Raw genomic sequence first — 21,791 nt, 5'->3', positions numbered from 1 at the left:
ATAACCTTGCCGGACTGAGTTTTTTTTTTCTCTTGTTGTTGTCTATGTAACTGTGTATTTTAGCTTTTATTAAATTAATCGATTTTCTTTCTGGTTTTCGCAGATTATTTATTTATTTTTTTTTACTCCCAACTCTTTCGCAACGAGAAGAATGACCACACCTACTCCAAGAATATATGTGGACACGGAGAACGCGCACATGAAAACAACATTGACATAAAAAAAATTGCCATAGTTAAATGAAATGCACTTGATTCAGATCGTTTTGGCTACACCTTATAACACCAATAAATGATTTAAAAATTTGTTTTATTAGATACCGCTATTGCATGTTTCAATCAAAGATTGAATCTGGGAACTCCTTCGATCGAAACGGCGTGGATGATTTACCGCACCAATCAGCAGTGTGTGCGGGATTTTGAAAAAAAAGAAAAAAAGAGAGTTGTCTTGTTTCGACTTCAAGAACACCAACATGCGCATTTTGACCTAGAAAACCCACAAAAATCATTGAATCAAAATAGCCAAAAAGAAACAAACGGTGACTTTGATTGTCAAATAGCAGCCACACGCGCTCTATATATTAATACCTACTCAGGGGGGACAATTTCTTTTCCTGTGTAATGATACGTAATAGCGTAGGTGTCCTTCTTACTGTCACGATCGGCGGCGCGTGACGATTCAAGATTTTGACTCTCCTCATGTCGGTTGGAGCATTCACCGATGATTGCAATTTTTTGTCATTTGTTTTTTTTTTCCGGAAAAGGAAGGATTGGAAAACCTTGGCCGTATGGAAATGACCCAATCACAAAATACCGCAATTCCTGAAACGATGAAATGTCGTTATTTCTCAACTATAATGAGCTGTTAAAGCTGTGAAATAGGCTGTAATGCCTAGGCAAGCATTCCAGCAGCAGTCGAGATGAAATTTATGCGTTACCCAATATGTTGCGTAGTCTGTTTTTTGTGTGTGCATGTACAGAATGATGCAGTTATTCGTGCACGAATCACGTGAGTGTAAATATAAGACCATAAATGTAATACCTACACACCATCCAGGTGAAACGTGCTAAATTCGCAATGTTTGATAATCCACCGTGGGCTAAATTACTGAATTTTTTGCGCCTCCCGCACACAACCCTCGGAAAGCGGGCAAACAATCCCCATTTGAGCTCAATTGACCCAGAAAACTGTGTGTTCAGTCGTCAATGCATCATTCAGAGTGTTGTGTCGGTTGTCGTCGACGACCGTCAACACGTTAGACGCCATAGCCAGTAGCACTTGATAGATTAAAAGCGAGTGAGAATGCAAATCTCACTCAGGCAGGCGCACACGCGCCCAAAAACGCCAATTAAACTTCGTGCCAGAGTTAAATTCTCTCCTATCTGTTTTTATAAGCCTTTTTTACTCGGTTCTCGTTAATTCACGAGAGCTGGATAGCCCTGACTCTGATTTACGTTTTGCGAGTATTTTTTTTCCCCAGCTCTTTCTCTCATCGGCGCAGCAAGCATGCCGACCTCTGCAAAACGCAACCCAACACGAGTGGCTGGGCGACAATCTCTTCCATTTTCAAATACAAACACGGCGCTGGCGCAGAGGTTTTACCTTCGAGGTAATATAGAACAAGATGTATGTCGGTCTGACTAGGGAGAGTTGTCTTCGTCACTCTACTGGTCGAATCGCCACTAGCCATAACTCATGTAAATACGTATATAGCCGAGACAAAAAAAGCGGACCAAACTCTATCAAAATGATCGTTCAGGCATACCTTCAAAATATAAATGCACGTATCAAGAGAGAGAGAGAGTGTACCGAGCGGCACACGTAAGAACTTGTATTTAATATAATAACGTGCGGGCGGCATCAGCAGAACAATAACGAACAAAAGAAAGCGCCTGAAAACGTTTGTAAAAAAGAAACAAACAAGCAAATGTCCTTTAATTATAACAAACCGTTCTGACGAGTATTCTGAAATACCATTGTATGTCGTGTCCTTTCAAATCTTTCTTTCTTTCTTTCTACTTTTTTTCTTCTCCAACGGAATCGGCTCGACATGCAACAAAACGGGAACCGGGTTGCATATATAGACGCCTTTGTTTCTGAATAACACTCCCATGTCACGACGGACAAACGAAATCGCAATCATGCCCCCGATTAGATTCTCCCGGCCGACCGCTTAAATTCATTATCTTATATACATGACGGTATTCTACAACTACATACATGGGCAAAACGAAACAACAACACGCAATGATGACGCTGCAACAAAACGGTTTTTTGAGAAAGTGCGCAACGGAGGCGGTGGCGGTGGCGGCGGCTCAATGCCTCGCGTGGTTTTTATTATTATTTTTTTCAAATGTCCTGGCCGTTGATCGTGACACAATCAACGCCACTCGATCAGATCCGCTTTGCTGTTCATCATCAGCTTGCAATCTGAGAATAACGTGTTAGCATAATAAATGCAATTCATCGTCGCTATCCTGGTTGAATCGTGTGTGATTGAATTCCAGCGCGCACTCTATAAAACATCAAATGCCGTTTTCTTTTTCTACAGTTTTACGTGAATATAGGCTATAGTTGCGAATTCCATTCACTTATTGTTTGTAAATGGAATGTTTCGGAGAATGACTCGCTGTATATGCCTATACAGACTCTACAGCAGATATTGTATATGCGCAGTTTGTTAACGAATGTAGAGCTTTTGATTAAATATGCGCTGACTACGTCATGAGTTTTTCACGGCTTTCGCTGAGAACTCGCAAAGCGAAATTGAGGTCGCTCTGTATTATTCCTTTACGTAGAGTTATCCTATTGTTATACACCTATAGTCCTATACCTATATACAGCTATCTTTAGATAGTAAATGTGCTTCTCTATTCTTTTATAGGCTACGTGTAAATGCGGAAAAGACGATTTCGTTTTCTCCGCTACAGTTTCTAATCCGCATCTCTTTCTCTCTGTATAATACGTCTGAGAAAGAAAGAGAATAGGTACCACCACGATGAGGGCCAAGAGAATGCCGCTCGAGACTTTGGTGGTGGACGTTCACCATCAGCGAGCCGCCCGCTGCGCTTGCTGAACAATTGCACTCGAAGGGGAAAGAGAAGGAGGAAGAAGAATGCACAGCAGCAGCGGCGGCGGCTATACAACGTAGCGAGAATCCAATAATTATATGGGAGGTTTTGAGGAAAGTTGTTGATTGGGCCACGAAATTACTTCTCCCCTCGTTAAACAACATCAGTATATATAGGTACTTTCGTTGGACATTATTTTGGCGATAACTCGTATATACCCAATAGCTCGATTGTTAGATGCGGGAAACCCACTGAGAAAAGAAATTAAAAAAATACAACGATAGAAGATGAAAAGAACCGAATTTCATGCGAAAACCCCCGTAGGAAAGACTGCTGGACACAAAAGAGCGAGGAAGATGAGAAAATTGCTGCGTCTGGGAGAAGCAATAGTATTTATATGCGTCTATACTCTGCAGGAGCAGATCCATCTGTACTGAAAACTCAGCGGGCAGTAAACAGTGTATATACGCATCTAGTCTGCTCAAATAGTCGATTCATGTAGCTGCCATATGATTTGCTATCTAACATCAATCTCGACAACGACATCAAGTCATATAATACGAGCAGAGAAGAACTGGAAGAGTTTCCACGACCGGGATAAGGATCGCGAGGTAGGGGTCGAGTTGAGGAGTCTCAGCAAAGGGTCATCGCAGAAAAACAATTATTTGCACTTTGCTGGCAAATGCATTTCCTCTACATCTCTCACTGTGAGAAAAAGAAACTTTGTTGCGGTATTCAGCCTTCAGTGGAAATGCTTGTCGACTTGCATTGTTTGACGGGGCGTTGCGATGCGGCAGGCCGGCAGCTAAACAGCCGCACTATACTCTAGCTAAAGAAGAATGGCAATCGCGTGATCTAATCCTCGCTCGGCGACCTCGTCGAGAGCTAAAGTGAACGTAGTAGACTGACGAACATGCCGAAACGATATAGTTCTCTTACGCCACAAGCTATACAATAGCCATAAGCTATACGAGTCTGCCATGAAAACCCAGCAGAACGAAAATGGATGCAATGCAAAACATTGAAGCGATCTAGCTCCATCCTCTGGCATTGAAAATGAGAAATGAGGGGTTATTGAGATGCTGTTGAGCACTTCAAGATTTCGTTGGAAGAAAAAAAAACGACACCATCAGACGCCCACACTTTTCCAGAAATGAGTACACGGACCGCGCGGCGCATACTCGATCAAAATGTGTATGTGTAAACTACAGCTCCTACGTTGCACTTGCATATGTTCAAAAACCGGTTGGGTAATATTCAAAGCTTTGATTATCCGCAATTCTTTTTGGTATTTGAGTTTGTTTTGTTTATTTTTTTTTGAAGTTTTTCTCGAAACAAAGGGATTTTTCTGGCCATATCTGGTCAACTTGGAACTGCCAAGGACGTGATCGTGAAAAACCAGTATAGCTGCTTATACTTGTGGCAAGTTGCGAGCATACTGGCTGCTGCTGCTGCTGCTGACGATCGAATCGCCGTTGAGCTTTTGCTCGTACATGCATATCTAAGAGAGGAATGAGAGAGCGGGAGTGAGAGGGCGGAGGGAGTCTGGGCGGGGAGAGAATGGGGTTGGTTGAGAGACTGATCTATATCTGGCAAAAAAGGAATAAATAAATTCTCCCTCGAAAGAGAGAAAACAAAATAAAAAGTGCTCAGCGGAATACCCGAATGCAAATTTTAAAAAAGCGCACAGTGAAATTGAACAGCGCGCAACGTCTTAGGAGAGCAGCAGCTTGTTGAGTTGTGACTGGTTTTCGGGCTTTGCACAGAGACCCTTCCCTCTCTCTTTACCTCCACATCCTGTTGGAACTGTAGCAGTTCTCGCTATTGTAGCCTCTACAGAGGTACACCCCGCTGCAGCATAGACGTTTTAGCTGTCGTTATTTTGTTTTTTGTTTGTTTTCTTGCGGTCCCCCCCTTGATCTGCTGCTGTGTGTGTAGGTTTCTTGTTGGCTGTTGCAAGCCATAGGGAGTGGCCCTATCTTATGACGAAGAAAGGAGCAAGTTGTCCTCTCGGAACCAGCTGCCCATATCGCTGGTGCTGCTCCTAGCAGAGTTGGAAACTTATAAAAGACGTTGATCTGTAGCTCGTGCGATCAGTTTCTCAACATGTCACAGTGGTGCATAAGGCCAGGAGGACCCTTCAACCCGGAGGACCCTTCTGCCATTCGGACCGAACCATCTCCCCACAGCAGGATGTACGTTTGAAAACACCAAAAAATCCTCTCACAGTTCCATCACACACACACAAGTTCCTTTATTCATCCAACCACCACGATCGTATCGCTAGTTTTTGTTATCTCCTTTCTCAATACGGAATTTCTTCATCCACGAATAGGGAAGCCAAAATGTACGGAGCAGGTTCCGAATTATCCATCGTCAGCCGGAGCACGATGAGCACCTGGATATCAGATCGTCATTTTGTTGATGAAATCCATAAAAAGAGGCGTCGAGTGTGCAAGCGATGGCGGAAAACGTGTACGCGAGATTTGCTTTATCGCCGGTTGCCTTTCTTATCCTGGATCACTAAATATGATTTCTCCAAGCTCCTGTCTGACGCCAACGCTGGCATGGCCGTCTCCTTGACGGCCATCCCGCAAACCATCGGCTACGCAGCGGTGGCTGGCCTTCCGGCACAGGTGAGTGTCCCCCCGCACGTTATTACTTTGCTTTTTTTCTTCCTGGTTTGTTTTTTTCTTGTTCCGCGTTATTTGTTGTTGCGTCTGCAGTGAACAATTTTTTACATCAAGAACATTTGGATGTGTATCGATACCAATATTAGATCGGCCTCTATTCGGCTTTTATGGGCCCGTTGATGTACATTTTCTTTGGAACCGTCAGAGAAATATCTGTCGGTCCAAACAGTGTTCTCGCCTTGATGATCAATTCTTACGTCAGCGAGGGCGGAGTCGCCTACGCCGTCATCCTAGCCTTTCTCACTGGCGTTATCCAGTTAATTATTGGATTATTGAATTTAGGTAAGATTTCGCTATATAACGTGTCCCAATGCATGTCCTACTTCAAGCGTTTGTTGTTGTTTGTTTTGTTTTGTTTTTCGCTTGTCCGACAACCCTTTCACCCGACTCCTGTCCCGCACAAATCCTCCCTTGTTTCAACTTTCGGTTTTTGTTTTTTTTTGTTACCTTGGCTGCTCCATTTCCAACGAAACGAAAAGTTAAAATTTCTCGTCGATTACGTGATTGTGCCCTGATACCCGCTGTTACTGATCTAATTCATTCTACAGGTTTTATCGTCGATCTAATATCGGCACCTGTTATTTCGGGATTTTGCTCGGCGGCCGCACTGACCGCCATCGCTACGCAAATGAAAGGGCTCTTGGGACTCAAGTTCCAAGGATCGAATTTCCTCGGCGTGTGGAGAGGAGTGTTTGAAAATCTGTCCGACATCAACTATTATGATGCCGGGTTAGGATTCCTAACAATCTTCATTTTGCTCATAATGCGAGTAAGTTCTCACACACGTTCACGGAATTCTAATTTTAGAACATAAGGATTACCTCATTTTTTCTCCCCCTACAATTTCCTATTTTCAATGGACTTTTAAAGAAGCTCAACTGTATGATGAATCTCGAGGTCTTCAAGGGACAGTCTTGTTTACAAAATCGCTGGATTTCCCGGGTGTTGTGGTTCCTTTCATCCAGCCGCAACGCTTCTGTTCTAATATTCAGCTGTCTGGCAGCGTACCTGTTGGAAATAAATGGATTGAATCAATTGACCTTGTCAGGTATACCGAGAAAAACGCCGTTTTTTCTTATTTTCATTTTTCTTTTTCTTTTTTTCCTTTTTATACTTTGTGTGCACCAAAAAAAAAACCTGGAGAGAGCTGCATTGTTGCAAGTTTGCAGCCCCCCTCCTTTTACTTTAGTTCTTTGTTCAGCTCAGTTGCTCTTTTTATTTTTAGTCTGTCACTCATTTGTTTTTTTGTTATTTGTCCGATCTTCTTTTTGTCTAACCTTTTCAATCGAAACTGGTTTCGCTGGAATCAACTAACTATGGTTGTATGCGCGGAGTAGTAGATGAAAAGCGTTCGCATTGCAGTCGTCGTGTTTATTTCTGTTTTCTGTGGTGACTGGGGCGGCCTGGTGGGACTCGCTATCTTTTGGGCTATCTTATGGGCGTTCCTCTCCTTCATCCTTTGTTACGTCGCTTTATAGTCATGGTTAACCTTCGGGCTATGATATGCGTTGATCCGGCCTTGGCTAATCCGGTCCTAACGATTTCTAAACGCTCTTTTCATATCACCAGTAGTAGTCTATGCATACATTTCCAAGTCGGGTCGTGACGTCTACAGCTCACGGTTTTCAACCGGAGAAAGAAAAAACAACTGGGCGAGTGATGGCAGATTTTTTGATTCGCCATCACGTTTTTCGGTTGTACCGTTGTCCCAAACGATTCGACACGACAGACTGGCCCGACCGAAACGAACGGCAGAGTAGATTTCGTCACCGTACCAACCCAAAACAGGAATCGTCGTCTATCAATCATTTGAGAGAAATCTCGAAGGATACTCTGTGACGACTACCTCGCTGTGAACTCTCACTGATTTTTGAATTCCTGATTTCTTGAAAGTCAATAGGCAACAAATTCTTTTCGGGGCATTGATGCTTGGCACCTGCGGTATTTCTACTACGTCATCAGTCAATCGAGACTGAAGGACACAGAAACTGCTGCACCACAACGAATTAGGGAAATAGCTGAATTGAAAGAATCTGACCGACAAGAAGGGGATTGCCTATTATTTCTCTTGGAACTCACTATTTTTTTTTCTTGAAAAGCAAAAAAATAACGTTGATTTGTATGTGTCCACATTTTTTGAAGGTAAGATTATTAACTATCGCATTGCGTGAGGGAAGGTTAAACACGTCGCGGGGAATAGGTGTCTACGTGATAAAGGGGAAGCAAAAAAAAACCTGGGTTTTTCTTTCGTGTGCGGGTACACATTTTGATTTGAGACGGAAACGATCAAGCGAATAAAGGCGATATTTATATTTATTACATTCGTGATAGAGCAACGCTCAAATGTTTTACCTTGTACGAGGCGACGTATTATAAAACCGTCAGTCAAAAATCCATTAGGGTTTATCATGTAAAACTAAAAAAATCTACAAGTTGATGCAATTATTTTATTTGACAGGTGATATTGAGCCAGGACTGCCGACATTCAAGTTACCGCCATTTCAAATTGAGCGTCAAGTGGATGACGACGAAATTCAAGTTTTGAATTTTTCAGACATTTGTGCCGAAATAGGAGCCATGGGCATTGCCCTGTTCCCGTTAGTCTCCATCCTGGAGCAAGTGGCCATCGCCAAAACTTATTGTAGGTTCCGTATACGATGCGGCCTTTTTTTAATTATCTGACTTAATTGTCCACTTTTCCCCAATCAACGTTTATTACCAAATGTATGGAATTAACGAGTTCATGCTAACATATTATCCATTCTTCTTCTCGTTTTATCTCTCATTGACTGCTGGGCCGACTGGCTGACCGAAACATCTCTGATGCACAATGTCATTGACCCAAGCTCACGGCAAAAGTACCGATGCCACTCAAGAGATTATCACTCTTGGAATCGGTAACATTGCCGGCTCCTTTGTTGGAGCCATGCCAATATCCGCCAGCTTCGGACGCTCGGCTGTTCAATCGTCGAGTGGTGTACGAACCCCTATGGTCAACGTCTTTTCGAGTGAGTCTTCACCACCTTATCCATCATTCATTCATTCCCTCACCGATCATTTTACGCAATTTGAATCGGGCGTTTTTATTACTCCGACGAAAGAAAGCCTTTCTCATTTTGACATTTGCTATTAGGCGGTGTGATCCTATTGGCCCTTGGCCTTCTCATGCCAGCATTCTATTATCTACCCAAAGCTGTGCTGGCCGCCGTTGTCATCTCATCCGTTATGTTTCTGGTAGAATACGAAGAAATCAAGCCCATGTGGAAATCGAGAAGTACTATTCGAGCCGAACGAATTTAATTTTGTTTTATTGTTTTATGAGTTTTTGTATGGGGTCAGACGATTTTGAATGAGCACCATCCAGTGGGCTGAATCAAATGTTTGGAAAAGCTTTCTCCGTTCTCCTTTGGAACAATAACGCTAATGGCGATTTTCTGTTTATGTAGGAATCGAGTTGCTTCCCTTGGTGATTACTTTCCTCAGTTGCCTCTTCGTGAACATGGAGTTTGGCATAATACTGGGGGCTGGCTTTCACCTTTTGCTCCTATTGCACTTGGGAAATAAGCCAAAAATCTCTGTCGGAGAAATTCAGGCCATAAACGTCATCAAAACATCGACGCCGGAATCGACTATGGTGAGTTCACTCTGAGATCTTTCATCTTTAAAAGAAAAAAAGACTCCATTAATTTAGAGAAAGGCCAGCGCCAGCCTCGGGTTTGTCAAGTGAAAACGCGCAAAAGGCGGGTGGAGCGCGATCCAGTTGTTGAAAAACGCAACAGACTAGAGTGATAAATAGGGGTAGTTTCAAGGTGGCAAAAATGCATGATGACGTGATAGATATCCCCTTTTCGTATCAGTTGGTGCTTGGTCATGCGACGAGGCCGATCCCGGTCCAACAACGAAAATCTGTCCGTGAATTGGTACGCCATTTTTTATATAATAGCCATTATAGCTACGAGCCGAACTACGTACGTATGTTCCATGAAAATGCAGACGAAATTCCAAGTCGACCTATCCCTACATTAGTAGTGTAGTTTATATTAACACTGACTTTTGGTTGCCATAAATGAGACATTTTTCTATTTATTTGAAATAACACTGGGTATGCAAGTTTTGGGGTCGGTTGATATACGTACGTCGCTTTCACAAATCAAATTGCTAACATCCTTTCTCCATTTTTATTGCTCAAATATGTAGGTCAACACTTCTGCCATAGAAGCCAAAAGGATAAGATTAATCTGTGACCGAAGTCTACATTTCCCCGGCATCGAGACGTTCCGGAGTCGCATCAACGAGGTTATCCACGACGAGGGATGCGAGAAACTCATCATCATCGCCGACTTGGAGCGTGTCCTCGAAATGGACTACACTTCGCTCAAAGTAAGTTTTTGTCTGGTTTCTCTTCCCATTCGTGCCGACGAGCCTATTATCTGTTTGATCGTCACCTGTTCGCTGGCCACACCCTTTATACCAAACGAGCAAAAAAAAAAAAAAATATAATAATGCGATGATCGTCCGCGCCAGACCTTCAAGGTGAACGAGATTCATTTGGAAGCTGTACGTACCAATTCGTACCTAGTTCAACTCTTACTACCACGCGTCGATTGAATATGTATGATGGTGATGATTCCCAAATGTGTTCAGTGAGTAAAAAAACAAATCCAGTTATCGGTTGATCTCAAAAGACGTCACAAACTCTCCAGCCATTCTGGGTAACGTGTTTTTGTAGCAGCAAGAGAGAACTAATTTATGGCCTCTCTCAACTGCATACCTTGCCCATACTCGTGTCGGAAATTATCCCGGCGTGTACGTGTAGAAGGACGGATTTTTATCACATTAAGTAATCCAGTTGCATTGTAGTGAATTTATGTCTAGATTATTGCGGTCCAGACTCTGTCGCACTTGGGTCACCACATACAGACGGATAAACAATATGTGATCTATTACGAATAATGCCGCGTCAAAACATTCTAATGTCCTTTATCAGATATTTTATAACCTTCACTTTATAACAGCTCTATTGTTTGCATTCCGCTTGGTTGCTTGGGCTAGCTCTCGCTCGGCTTTCTGCTCCTAGTAGAAACTAAATAGAAAACTCGCTTTTTATCCGCTTTAATAATAAGTTGCTCAACTTAACGTGCCTGATGCTGGTTTGCTTTGCTTTCTATTGTCACAACTGAATACTTAGCATATCTCTAATAGTGGTAACGATCTAACTAAGAACAAAAGTAGTGATAGCGTGCATTGAGCAACTCGTCAAACCAGTTTATGTTGAATGAATGACCCGAACACTTTATTTTGACCCGACCAATGAAAGTCGTGTTGCGTAATATAGCTTATTTGTTTTGCGCTTGGTTATTCGTTACGGAGACGACAACCAAAAAATGTTGCTAATTCAGTTGCCACCTTTTCTTTCTGAACTACCCCAGGTACTTAAATGCATCTACGCGGATCTTCAGAAGAGAGAGCACACACTTATATTCGACAAAGCCAACGACGTCATTCAACAACACCTTACAACGGCTATGGACATTCCCGTTTCGGCCTTTATTCAAATAACCCGTCATAACGTAACCGTATAGTGTTTTTTAAGAAAATTTGATCTATTTTATAATGTGTGCACTAACTGTGCTACTTACAGAGTTGCTTCTAAATCAAAGTCGATTTCAAGCGCTCAATTTGTCGTGTGCTGACGGTGCGTTGTTTTCTCCCCCCCCCCTCTGAAGTGCAAGTTCCTGCAATAGATTATGTTACGTATTTTATACGATCTGAATTGAAAGATGATGGTTTCTTTGTTCTTTATATTAAACTGAAGTTGACATGTACAATACAATGAAAATTTGACGGTAAATGTTGATTTTTGGCGCATCATTTGTGGACCCTATTCTTTCTCATTGGTGGGACGTTGCTTTTCATCTGCACAAGTTAAATTTATTTGTTTTAAAAACTTGTGTCCATAGCTCGCAGCTAGTTCAAGCTCAAGGTTGTCAATATTTAACTATACTAGCAAAGGAGCACACCAGCAGCTTAGTAAAAGTAAAAATGAAATAAAAGTAGTCTAACAACAAAACTAGTTAGAATAGTTAACAAGAGAAGCTCGCGGCTAGCAAATCTGATGAAACTGAAATTTATTGTCCATCTCTAGCAATAGATGGAACGATAAATCCGTCGTTGTTATTGTTTTATCTTACCGCTGAGATTAATTGGTGATATTATCAATGACACCTTGTGTCATGATTCAATTCAATGCTTCAAGGACTTTCACAGATTAAATACTCAATAGGATCTGTAATCATCTACCTTATATGTTATAGATGTATAGCGCAATGATGCAGCAGTAACAGACGCTGATGAAAGAACATCCTGGACGGGTTTCAAGCGTTTTCCTATCCGCTACAGGGCTACAATGGATTTGAAGGTCAGGCGTGGCCCAACGGAGTCGGAGAATTCGACATCTCGCTCAATATTTTTAAAAACATTTGCTCTGAAATATATTTACGTGATCTGCTATCAAAGATTATTCACTAGGCCGAGATAGTAAATGAACTGAGTCTGAACAAAAGTTGTGTAACCTTCGACCGGTCCAGACACCAGTCGGCGATTTATCGTAAATAATCAAAGTTCGTGCAGTATGTCACCTTTCAAATATAAAAATACAATCGATGGGCCAATAAAATACAGTCTGTAAATTGGAGAGCGTCATGATGATAAACAGACTTTGGATTTCACCTAATGATTGGGGAAAACCGACTATTTCTAGATTAGATCCAGTTAAAATCAGATTTTTTTGTGGCGAGAAGATATCGCAAATTATCTTGGTGGTAAAAACCCGATAATGACGACTATTAAGGATTTTTTTTTATAACTAAACGATTCATGTCCATTTTGTTCTCAGTCGGTAGTAAACGTTTTGAGTAAATGGCGTGTAGGCCGCTTATTAAGTATTTCAGCTATTTGTATTTCAATTCAATTTCAGACATTGCCTTATTTTCCAATTTGTTTTAATAACCGAACTCCATTGATTGCGAAAATCCCCAAAGTTTAATTTTAAGAAAGAAATGCCCGGAATATTCACAACAATGGGAGGATTCGATTGCGGGAAGGAGAGCGCTTTATACGGAGAAACCGAAGTGTTGATGGCCTCGTCGTCAGTACCTGCTGGCGCGACGAATCAAGGTGAGCTGATTTGACTGTTGCAATCCAAATTTCAGCCCAACGGGCAGACAGAATTTTGATTCTAAGGTCGTTCCATGACCCAGCAGCCCACCCACCACAGCCCCACCCCACCCATTTCTTGCATGATGATGACTACGTATCTCTGCCATAAACGATGTCTGTATCATTACCGAAGGCATCTAGATTCATTCACGTTTCCAGTAGATGGCGTTTTAGCCAGATTGAGATGACCGCTGATGATCCAAACAGGTTTACCCGACTGGTCAAACTTCTTTGATGTCGTTTGTTTGTTTCTCTCAAGTTGCAAATGCCCTAAGCATGAAACTCCGGCAAACGAACTGGTTTTTTGCACGGGATTTCAATATTTTCCCTCACACATAGAGAGAGTTCCGAAGGGCTTGCACCGATTTCTAGTTCTATTTTGATTTTATATAGTTTGATTCGATTGATCAGCCTTGGTTTGTGGCAATAAAGTGAAATCATAATTTCATAGGCTATTCAAGTGTTAACAATTTGCGGTCGGCTGATTCACAACGTTTTTGACCACCTTGACTATACTTCCGTATTCGACAATTATTCCACCGTTCTTAAGGTACCTGAAAGCTGGAGAATGGCGTCAGTTGTGAACGTCGTTCGCTCCGGGAAGTACCGTTCTTTAGTCTGTTAACTAGGGCGCTCTTTCTTCCATTCAGATAGCTACGTGACCGACATGTTCTTTTGACAAACTTGATGTCTATAAATCTAAATCACAAGTGTTTTTATTGTGCGCGATATTGTTTTGGCTTTAAATCTGTCATTTTCCTCAAACAAAAAGCATTCATTCCCCGGATTAAATTTCCTCAGGAGGCATACTTCCCACTATGCACACTAAAATCGGCGATTCGACTCTCCAGCTGTCGTTGTCTTTCAACGACAAGAAAAATGGGGAGACTTCGTTCCAGATGAACCCGAGTCCCACCAGCTCCACACCGTCCGAGATGAGTGTATCCTGGTCGGAGGGCGGTGGATCGGCTGAAGACCAGACGGACAAGGACAGTTCCATGCCTAAGAAGATGGTGGCTCGGGCCAAGAGGCACATCCGAAAAACATGCACCACCAAACTGCTCAAGCGTCGTCTACCCATGATCGAGTGGTTACCCAAATACACGCTGCAATCACTCTTTCACGATTGCATGGCCGGCTTCACTGTGGCCCTCACAGCTATTCCGCAAGGGATCGCCTACGGAGCTGTCGCTGGAGTTCCTGTTGAGGTACGTGTACATAACAAAATTGCATACACAAGTTTGGCTACTAATCTTAGATTATAACATTTGTGTGTCGACAACAATAGTATGGATTATACACAGCATTTGCAGGGCCGTTTATCTACGCTTTGCTAGGCTCCGTGAGTCAAATTACTATGGGTGCCACGGCTGTGATGGCTCTCATGACGCACCAATACGTTCAGCTCGGTGGTGCAGAGTACGCTGTCATTCTTTCTTTCGTCTCCGGATGCATAGAATTGTTGGCCGGACTTCTTAATTTAGGTATACATCTAATAATATTGATGCGGCGCATGGTTCACGTATTGACGGAACAGTGGCCTCTTTCGAGTAGTACTGGTGTTCTCATTTCAGTCACTTACTGTTTAAAAAAAAAAAAAAAAACAGGATTTATCATGGATTTTATATCCGCGCCCGTCATATCTGGATTTTGCACAGCTGCCGCTGTCACCGTTATACTTTCTCAATTTAAGACCATTCTTGGTTTAACATTCCGGGGTTCAACTTTCACCAAAGTCCTCCCTGGAATATTCCAGCACTGGAGAGCTATTCGTGTGTGGGACGCTGCCTTAGGATTTGCGTTTATTGCTTTTCTACTTTTGCTCAAGGTAATAAGCGAGATTTATTTCAAATATGGTGATGGACAGTTTTCAGAGTTTAATCAATCAATTTTGCACTATTGTTTATTGTGCAGAACCTGCCGCTCATCAAGAAACGGTTCAACAGTAGCTGCTGTCTTCATCATCCTTGCGTAGAAAAAGCCGTGTGGTTTATTTCGACATGTCGCAACGCTTTGGCGGTCATTCTAGGCTGCCTCATCGCATATATTTTCGAGATCTATGAGCAACGCCCTTTCCAGTTGCTAGGTGAGTAGTGTCTTTATTTGAACATAACAATTTTCCACGGATGGTTGACGATATTTCATTTCAAAATAACAGGCGAAATCAAGTGCGGCATTCCAAATTTCCAAATTCCGCCGTTCACTATACAGCGACCCAAAGAAGAATTCACGCCATCCAACTGGACCGACAGCGATTCCTACAATCAAACCTCCTACGAAGTCATAACATTTCCTGAAATCTTGAAAGACATGGGACCTGGGATGATTTTGGTCCCCGTCATTGCCATTCTAGAACAAGTTGCCATCGCCAAAGCATTTAGTAAGACATATTTTTTTTTTTTTTTTTTTGTGATTGAGTGTTGCAATTTACAAATGTCCTTGATGCATTGCGAAATTTTAATAGGCAACGGGAAAAAAACTGATTCTACCCAGGAAATGATTGCAGTCGGCGCAGGGTCGATTTTTTGTTCTTTCTTCGGTTGCATACCGCTCACAGCCTCCTTTTCCCGCAGCTCCGTCTTATCTGCATCCGGCGGGAAAACTCAATTTGCAAGTTTATTTAACGGTATTGCGATTTTTTTTAAAACATTGAATGCGATTGCATCACACTAAAATGATTTAATTCCATTTTAGGTTGCGTGATACTTTTTGCTTTGGCTTTTTTGATGCCAACTTTTTTTTTCATTCCCAAATCGATTCTTGGAGCCGTGCTCATAACGGCCGTATACCCCATGATTGAATACCACGAGATACCTTCAATGTGGAGAGGGCGACGTAAGACCTTCAATTCCTCAAATATTTCCCAATCTCTTATCTTTTGAATTTTTCTTTTTTGACTGAAGGGATTGAGCTGCTTCCATTTTTCGCAACCTTTATATGCTGTCTGCTGATTAATATGGAATATGGTATCCTCATCGGCGCTCAAATGCACTTGCTCTTGCTTGCCTATGAAGGCAGTCGCTCCAAATCCACCTTAACTCGCTACAAGGTAACCGAGCTACTGATAACAATTTTAAGACGCAGTTTTTATCAAAAGTAAATACCACAACTAATAAAAATGCAATCAACAGGAGGCCGATGAAGAACGTGTTGTTTTGCAAGCGGATCGCAATCTCTATTTCCCGTCAGTGGAGCGATTCCGCAACGCACTGACAAAAGTGTCGATTGACGTCGAAGCCAAAAACCGCGTTATTGTTCTTGACATGGGTCGGGTTAACCAAGTCGATCATACCACGCTCAAGGTAATAGACTAACGATGGATACGTGCGCAAACCAGAGTAAAAAACTTGTATTTCTTTGACTAGATGCTTCAATCGATATTATCTTCTTGGGACAAGAAAGAGGAGAAATATTGTTTCACTAACGTTAGTGATCATCTCAAAAGTGTTTTGAGTTCGATTTTGCCTAAAGGGGTGCCGATGTCCCGTCCAGCTCTTCCGTCCACGGATACCACAATTTCCTTTAGTAAGATATATCATTGACCTCATAATGTTATTAAGAGGTTTTTCTGATTGCGTCTTTGTTTTCCTACACTGTTACAGTTCCTTAGGAATAATAGGTGAAGTGGAACGGAGGTCAAGCGAGACGAATCAAATGGAATTAATCAAAGGTTTATGTTATTAATTATTTTTTGCCGTCTGCCGATAATGAATGAACTTGAATCGCAATAGAGTAAGCCTTGGTCTTGTTTTGTCTGTAAATATTGCCCAGTGCTCTGCTCAATTTTATGTGTACGATAGGAGTTGGTTTTCCATTTTAATTTACTGAACGAATATGTCATTCAATACACGGAGATATTCTCTCTTTCGTTGGAAAGTATCTGCTGAATTTGTGTGCTATATGTTTCGTTATATCAAACAAAAACAAACAGCCAACGGACTGATACCCTGAGGAAGCAAGAAAGAATCGGCGAGTTCATTGCAACACTTTTGGTTATTTTTGTTTATAATGCGGTATTCCTCACGCCGACTCTCCCTGAATGCCCTGAAGATCTAAAGGCAGCTAGCCCCTGGTCTCCCTTGTAATGTTTGTATACAGAATGACTTGGCGTTTTCCCATTTCCCGGAAGGAGAGCCGAGATCTGTAAGAAGACAAGTTCGGAGGGACCGAAGGCCGTTCGGTAATACGCGCAGTCTACGCAGTGTAGTTGCGGGCAAAGGTCTATTGCCGGTGTTTCAGCGATTGCCGGGACAGTCGGACGGAGAATGTGCTCGGGAATGACCTTGGGACCCGGTGGCGTGATTCGCCGTGAATTCCACAATCACCGAAAGACTTACTCTGTCGCCTATCATTGGATGGCCTTATTCAAGCGCAATAGGCTGTGAAAACACTTGAAAGAGAGTCAATAGCACGCTCAGCAGTCCATGAAAAATGAATGGCGTGAAAAACCAAAGGCTGCTTCCGTGTATTTGGTTTTATATGACAAAACCAGGGTAGATAGGAAGTGAAGAAAGCCAATACACCAACCAAGCAACACCTCAAGCGTTTGGTGCCACTTGCAAGTCGTACATTGAACTAAGGCTCGAACAAAGAGTAAGCCAAGAAGAGGAAGGAGAATGGTGCACGCCTCCAAGGGAAAAAAAAGTCAAGATAGCGACTCTATTTCTGTAAGGCTATCCTTAGTTCATTCTTCATAAGGGTCATCAAGAACATTGGCAGGCACAAGATTCCCAGTAAGTTTGTGAAATTCTTATACATGGAACCAGTTTTCAATTCTATTTAGGACAAGAACGGGTTTGACAATGTTTAGTTTTTGAATTGATTGGTTGTTTTACCAGGGTCCATGAAGCAATGCCATCCTCCTCATTCTCAAACTCTGCTTTTAGCGTTGATCCGGAAAATGGGACAACCGAGAAAGAAGATGCGGCCAAGGATGCAGCAGGTAGATTGTTTGCAAATTATGTTTTCTATTATTAAAATATTTTATCATCTGGTGGTACTATTGTAAATGTTAAACTATAGTACAAGATATCTACCCCACAAGAAAAACAAAACTTTATTGTCATGGGTAGAACACCGTTTGCTTTCCAACAAGAAAGAAATCAGGGCTTACATTCAATTCGAGACATCTAGCGAGCATTCTCGAGTTAAATTGTTCGTACGTCGGTGACGTCACAGAGCGGGACTGACCGGACTGAGCGTGAATAATGTCAGAAAGTCAGACAACTGCCATGTTCGAACAATGGCCTGCAGTGTTTTTTTTAAGTGGAAGCTTGTTCAAACGAAAATAGAAACAGACTACACCCACATTCCTTTTACAAGCGACAAATATTAACCGCAACAAAAGGTTTAATATTTCAAGCCAAAAACATATTCAAATGATTTCGAAGCCTTGAAATATTTGTATACAAGTTCGAATAATAACTAGGTTCTCATTTCACCCTAATAATTCCACGAAAAAAAAAGGCGGATAACAAGGATTGTGGTCCTTTCATTCTCATTTGTATTGCAGTACCTAGCACAAGTAATATGCCCGTGAAGGTTCGAGTTGGGGAAACGGCTTTCAATACGGAATCCACTACTTCTGACGACCATCCTGTGATTGATTGCTGTTTATCGGAATCCAAGGCTGTTGAAAAAAATGAGACGGGAAAGACTGGCAAATTATCGGGTGGAAAAGTTCTTGAACGGATAAAAAATCGATTCCGTCGTACTTGCACGACGAAGCAGTTAATTCGTCGATTTCCGATTACCAATTGGATACAAACCTATAGCCTCAACTCAGCCTTTTGTGATTGTATGGCCGGAGTAACTGTAGCGCTCACGGCCATTCCACAAGGAATCGCCTACGGAGCTGTCGCTGGAGTTCCTGTTGAGGTCCGTATGAATAATAAAATGGATTCAACTTTTTTTTATTCCCAGAATTTTATTGATCACTAATTTACATGATTTGAATTACATAGTACGGTATGTACACGGCTTTCGCAGGGCCTTTCATCTATGCCCTGTTGGGTTCAGTGAGTCAAGTTACCGTCGGCCCCGCTGCAGTGATGGCTCTTATGGCTTACGAGTACGTGCAAAAAGGAGGACCCGCTTATGCCATCGTCCTCTCATTCTTAGCCGGCTGTGTGGAATTGCTCGCTGGCCTTCTGAATTTAGGTATTCAAAGAAAAATATTAATTAATAAGATCTTAGAACTGAAATTGAGACATTGCGTCAGACATAAACGTGATTATTTAATCTATTCATTTATCAAGGTTTCGTCATGGACTTTATATCAGGTCCAGTCATTTTTGGTTTCTGCTCAGCAGCCGCCACGACTGTTATATTTTCGCAAATCAAAATTCTCCTCGGCTTGAAATTTCGAGGTTCGGCTTTTCTAACGGTTATTTCCGGTATTTTTACCAACTGGCAAGCAATTCGCCTTTGGGACGCTGGACTTGGTCTTGCCTTTATCGTCCTACTGCTTCTTTTAAAGGTATTAGCATGCGTTCCCCATAAGGCAAAACAGAAGAAATTAATATTAACAGTCAACTGCTGTCAGAATTTGACTCTGATGAAAACGTGGTTCAAAAACACTTGCTGCCTTCATCTCCCTCGAGTCGAAAAGTTCCTCTGGTTCGTCTCCACTTGCTGCAATGCCTTAGCGCTCGCTTTTGGATGTCTATTGACATTTGTTTTAGATCTGAACAACTACCGACCTTTTGATTTGACAGGTAAATTTTTATCAATGAATGCATCTTCTTTTGACATAACCGCGTGTCTATTTATCCCTTGCACACGATTTGTTTCAACAGGAGAAATTAAGTCCGGCATCCCAGTCTTTCAACTTCCTCCCTTCAGTTTTGCTCGACCAGTGGAATCTCTAATTAAACACAACGAATCTTTTAATTGGACAGAAACTGCTCAAGAGCCAAAGTACATCACAGTAACCTTCGATGTAATTCTAAAGGATCTTGGAGCAGGCCTGGCTCTTGTTCCTGTTATTGCCATTCTTGAGCAAATTGCTATCGCCAAAGCTTTTAGTATGAATACTTGGTTGCCATTTACAGCTACTATATCTTTTATTACCATCGGAATTCTTGTGACACGTTGCTTATTGCACAGGCAATGGGGCCAAAACCGATTCAACACAGGAAATGATAGCCTTGGGAGCCGGCTCGATATTCTGTTCGTTCTTTGGTTGCATTCCTCTCACAGCTTCGTTCGCAAGAAGTTCCGTCTTATCAGCATCTGGTGGCAAAACTCAGTTGGCAAGTTTTTTTAATGGTGAGTACTAGGCCGTGATTACAGATTTTTTTTTTCACTCAAAGTTTAATAAGGAAACTTTTAACCCATATACCTACTTAGGATGTACGGTACTTTTGGCTCTCGCTTTCTTAATGCCAACCTTTTATTTCATCCCGAAAACTGTCCTCGCAGCTGTCATAATAACTGCTGTCTACCCTATGATAGAATACCACGAAATCCTTCCAATGTGGAGGGGAAGAAGTATAACTTATAAGCGCAAATGCTTGTATTGAATACCTCAACTGTTTTCTGAACTTTTTATCTTCTAAAATTAAGGAATTGAACTAATTCCGTTCGCTGCCACCTACTGTTGTTGCTTGTTAATCAATATGGAATACGGAATCCTCATTGGCGCTCAAGTGCATCTGCTGCTAGTTGTGTTTGAGGCCAGCAGACCCAAGTCTACATTTCTTCGCTACAAGGTAAGCGGATAAGGCCAAGATTTCACGGTGTATTAGAACTGCTGAAGTTTAAAATTGTCAACAGGAAGCCGACGAGGAGTGTATCGTTTTGCAAGCGGATCGTAATCTCTATTTCCCATCGGTGGAACGGTTCCGCAACACATTAGGCAAAGCGTCTTTGGATAAAACAATCAATAGAATTATAATTCTGGATATGAGTCGGGTGAAGCAAGTTGACTACACTTCACTCAAAGTAAATTACAATTTTTATAAATCGATCAACATTCTCGGTGACTAGTGACGTTGACTCAAAATTATGTGTCATTATCAGATGCTAAAATCGATGTTGACGTCTTGGGATAAGAAGGAGGTGAAATATCGGTTCATCAACGTTAACAGCAATTTAAAGAAGTCGTTGCTATCTGTATTACCAACAAATATTTCCATTTCTGGATCTGACGGAAGTGCTGCCGCGGAACGCCACACTTTTTCTATTGGTGAATTATTATTTAAAAATTTCCTTTCCTCTTTACGATAATGACTTTATTTTCTTCTTCTTTTTTATAACAGTTGAACAAGGAGAAGTAAGTTCCGTATTCACAACCCTTGATTAAATCCGATTAAATCCTATTAAACTTTTTAAATCTTTTTATGACAGCGCTTAGTGATATTAAAATATAGATCTTTTATTTTTTCTTTTATAACCTGTTTATAACTTAATAAAGCTGATCTTTATTTCTAAATTCATCATTTATTTCCGGTCTGGAAATCAATTTACATAAAAACGCATAATGAAAACATGTTGCCACACAACAAGGTAATCACCCAAAACTAAATAAATGCAAAAACAATTTCGGGGTCAATTACATAAAACGTAATCACTATTCAAAATGGTTTTAGACATTTTTTTATTTCAACATGTTTCCGCCTTTCTAGGAAAAAGAAAAGAGTTAGGGCGTTAGGCGGATTTCATGTCTTAGTTCCATATAAATAAGTTTATGACAAATTAGACAAAGGCACTTTCAAAACAAAACAAAACAAAAACAAAAAACGCCCATACTTCGTGTATACTTTGCTTTCGTTGCCGTTACCCTATAAAATTTCGTGAAAAAGTAGCT

At 41.6% G+C, this 21,791-nt stretch overlaps 3 protein-coding genes across 6 annotated transcripts; all 3 read left to right on the top strand.

Annotated features, from left to right (window-relative positions):
* Positions 1-4,811: 4,811 nt before the first annotated feature.
* Positions 4,812-11,615, top strand: LOC124188955 (sodium-independent sulfate anion transporter-like). 4 transcript variants are annotated; one of them, XM_046581926.1, is made up of 13 exons: positions 5,108-5,266; positions 5,407-5,707; positions 5,851-6,046; positions 6,313-6,533; positions 6,635-6,812; positions 8,223-8,405; positions 8,611-8,772; positions 8,898-9,038; positions 9,211-9,398; positions 9,622-9,684; positions 9,962-10,144; positions 11,194-11,334; positions 11,406-11,615. In XM_046581926.1, the coding sequence occupies exons 1-13, from the start codon at positions 5,178-5,180 to the stop codon at positions 11,415-11,417; spliced, it is 2,058 nt and encodes a 685-aa protein (XP_046437882.1). In that variant the 5' UTR covers positions 5,108-5,177; the 3' UTR covers positions 11,418-11,615. The 4 variants fall into 4 exon arrangements, 2 of the variants coding, with proteins under 2 accessions (XP_046437956.1, XP_046437882.1); XM_046582000.1 differs by lacking the exon at positions 9,622-9,684 and having other exon boundaries at positions 4,812-5,266; positions 11,194-11,615; XR_006872614.1 differs by lacking the exons at positions 11,194-11,334; positions 11,406-11,615 and having other exon boundaries at positions 9,462-9,684.
* Positions 11,616-12,649: 1,034 nt separating this feature from the next.
* Positions 12,650-16,858, top strand: LOC124192517 (sodium-independent sulfate anion transporter-like). The gene is made up of 12 exons (XM_046585903.1): positions 12,650-12,940; positions 13,784-14,190; positions 14,271-14,466; positions 14,590-14,810; positions 14,897-15,068; positions 15,141-15,362; positions 15,447-15,608; positions 15,677-15,817; positions 15,886-16,031; positions 16,114-16,284; positions 16,348-16,507; positions 16,585-16,858. Exons 1-12 carry the CDS (start codon positions 12,823-12,825, stop codon positions 16,590-16,592), a joined length of 2,124 nt encoding a protein of 707 aa, XP_046441859.1. The 5' UTR covers positions 12,650-12,822; the 3' UTR covers positions 16,593-16,858.
* Positions 16,859-17,204: 346 nt separating this feature from the next.
* On the top strand, positions 17,205-21,416 carry LOC124192599 (sodium-independent sulfate anion transporter-like). The gene is made up of 13 exons (XM_046586023.1): positions 17,205-17,715; positions 17,821-17,910; positions 18,493-18,859; positions 18,946-19,141; positions 19,240-19,460; positions 19,527-19,698; positions 19,780-20,007; positions 20,090-20,251; positions 20,333-20,473; positions 20,549-20,694; positions 20,759-20,926; positions 21,005-21,170; positions 21,244-21,416. Exons 2-13 carry the CDS (start codon positions 17,834-17,836, stop codon positions 21,285-21,287), a joined length of 2,088 nt encoding a protein of 695 aa, XP_046441979.1. The 5' UTR covers positions 17,205-17,715; positions 17,821-17,833; the 3' UTR covers positions 21,288-21,416.
* Positions 21,417-21,791: the final 375 nt, after the last annotated feature.

Source organism: Daphnia pulex, chromosome 1, assembly GCF_021134715.1.
Source record: "Daphnia pulex isolate KAP4 chromosome 1, ASM2113471v1".
In the NCBI taxonomy this organism is placed as follows: Eukaryota; Metazoa; Arthropoda; class Branchiopoda; order Diplostraca; family Daphniidae; genus Daphnia; species Daphnia pulex.
Note: the sequence above shows the minus strand (reverse complement) of the source record. Positions and strands in the feature narration are given on the sequence as shown.

What these genes read in the sequence shown, in the direction of transcription:
- LOC124188955 (XM_046581926.1), top strand. Translation starts at nt 5,178, where the DNA reads ATGTCACAGTGGTGCATAAGGCCAGGAGGACCCTTCAACCCGGAGGAC. An exon ending in TATGGTCAACGTCTTTTCGA is followed by an intron (nt 8,773 to 8,897) that starts GTGAGTCTTCAC and finishes ATTTGCTATTAG; the next exon opens with GCGGTGTGATCCTATTGGCC. An exon ending in GCCCATGTGGAAATCGAGAA is followed by an intron (nt 9,039 to 9,210) that starts GTACTATTCGAG and finishes CTGTTTATGTAG; the next exon opens with GAATCGAGTTGCTTCCCTTG.
- LOC124192517 (XM_046585903.1), top strand. Translation starts at nt 12,823, where the DNA reads ATGCCCGGAATATTCACAACAATGGGAGGATTCGATTGCGGGAAGGAG. An exon ending in TGCTGGCGCGACGAATCAAG is followed by an intron (nt 12,941 to 13,783) that starts GTGAGCTGATTT and finishes AAATTTCCTCAG; the next exon opens with GAGGCATACTTCCCACTATG. An exon ending in TTCAATGTGGAGAGGGCGAC is followed by an intron (nt 15,818 to 15,885) that starts GTAAGACCTTCA and finishes TTTTGACTGAAG; the next exon opens with GGATTGAGCTGCTTCCATTT.
- LOC124192599 (XM_046586023.1), top strand. Translation starts at nt 17,834, where the DNA reads ATGCCATCCTCCTCATTCTCAAACTCTGCTTTTAGCGTTGATCCGGAA. An exon ending in CTACATTTCTTCGCTACAAG is followed by an intron (nt 20,695 to 20,758) that starts GTAAGCGGATAA and finishes AATTGTCAACAG; the next exon opens with GAAGCCGACGAGGAGTGTAT. An exon ending in ACGCCACACTTTTTCTATTG is followed by an intron (nt 21,171 to 21,243) that starts GTGAATTATTAT and finishes TTTTTATAACAG; the next exon opens with TTGAACAAGGAGAAGTAAGT.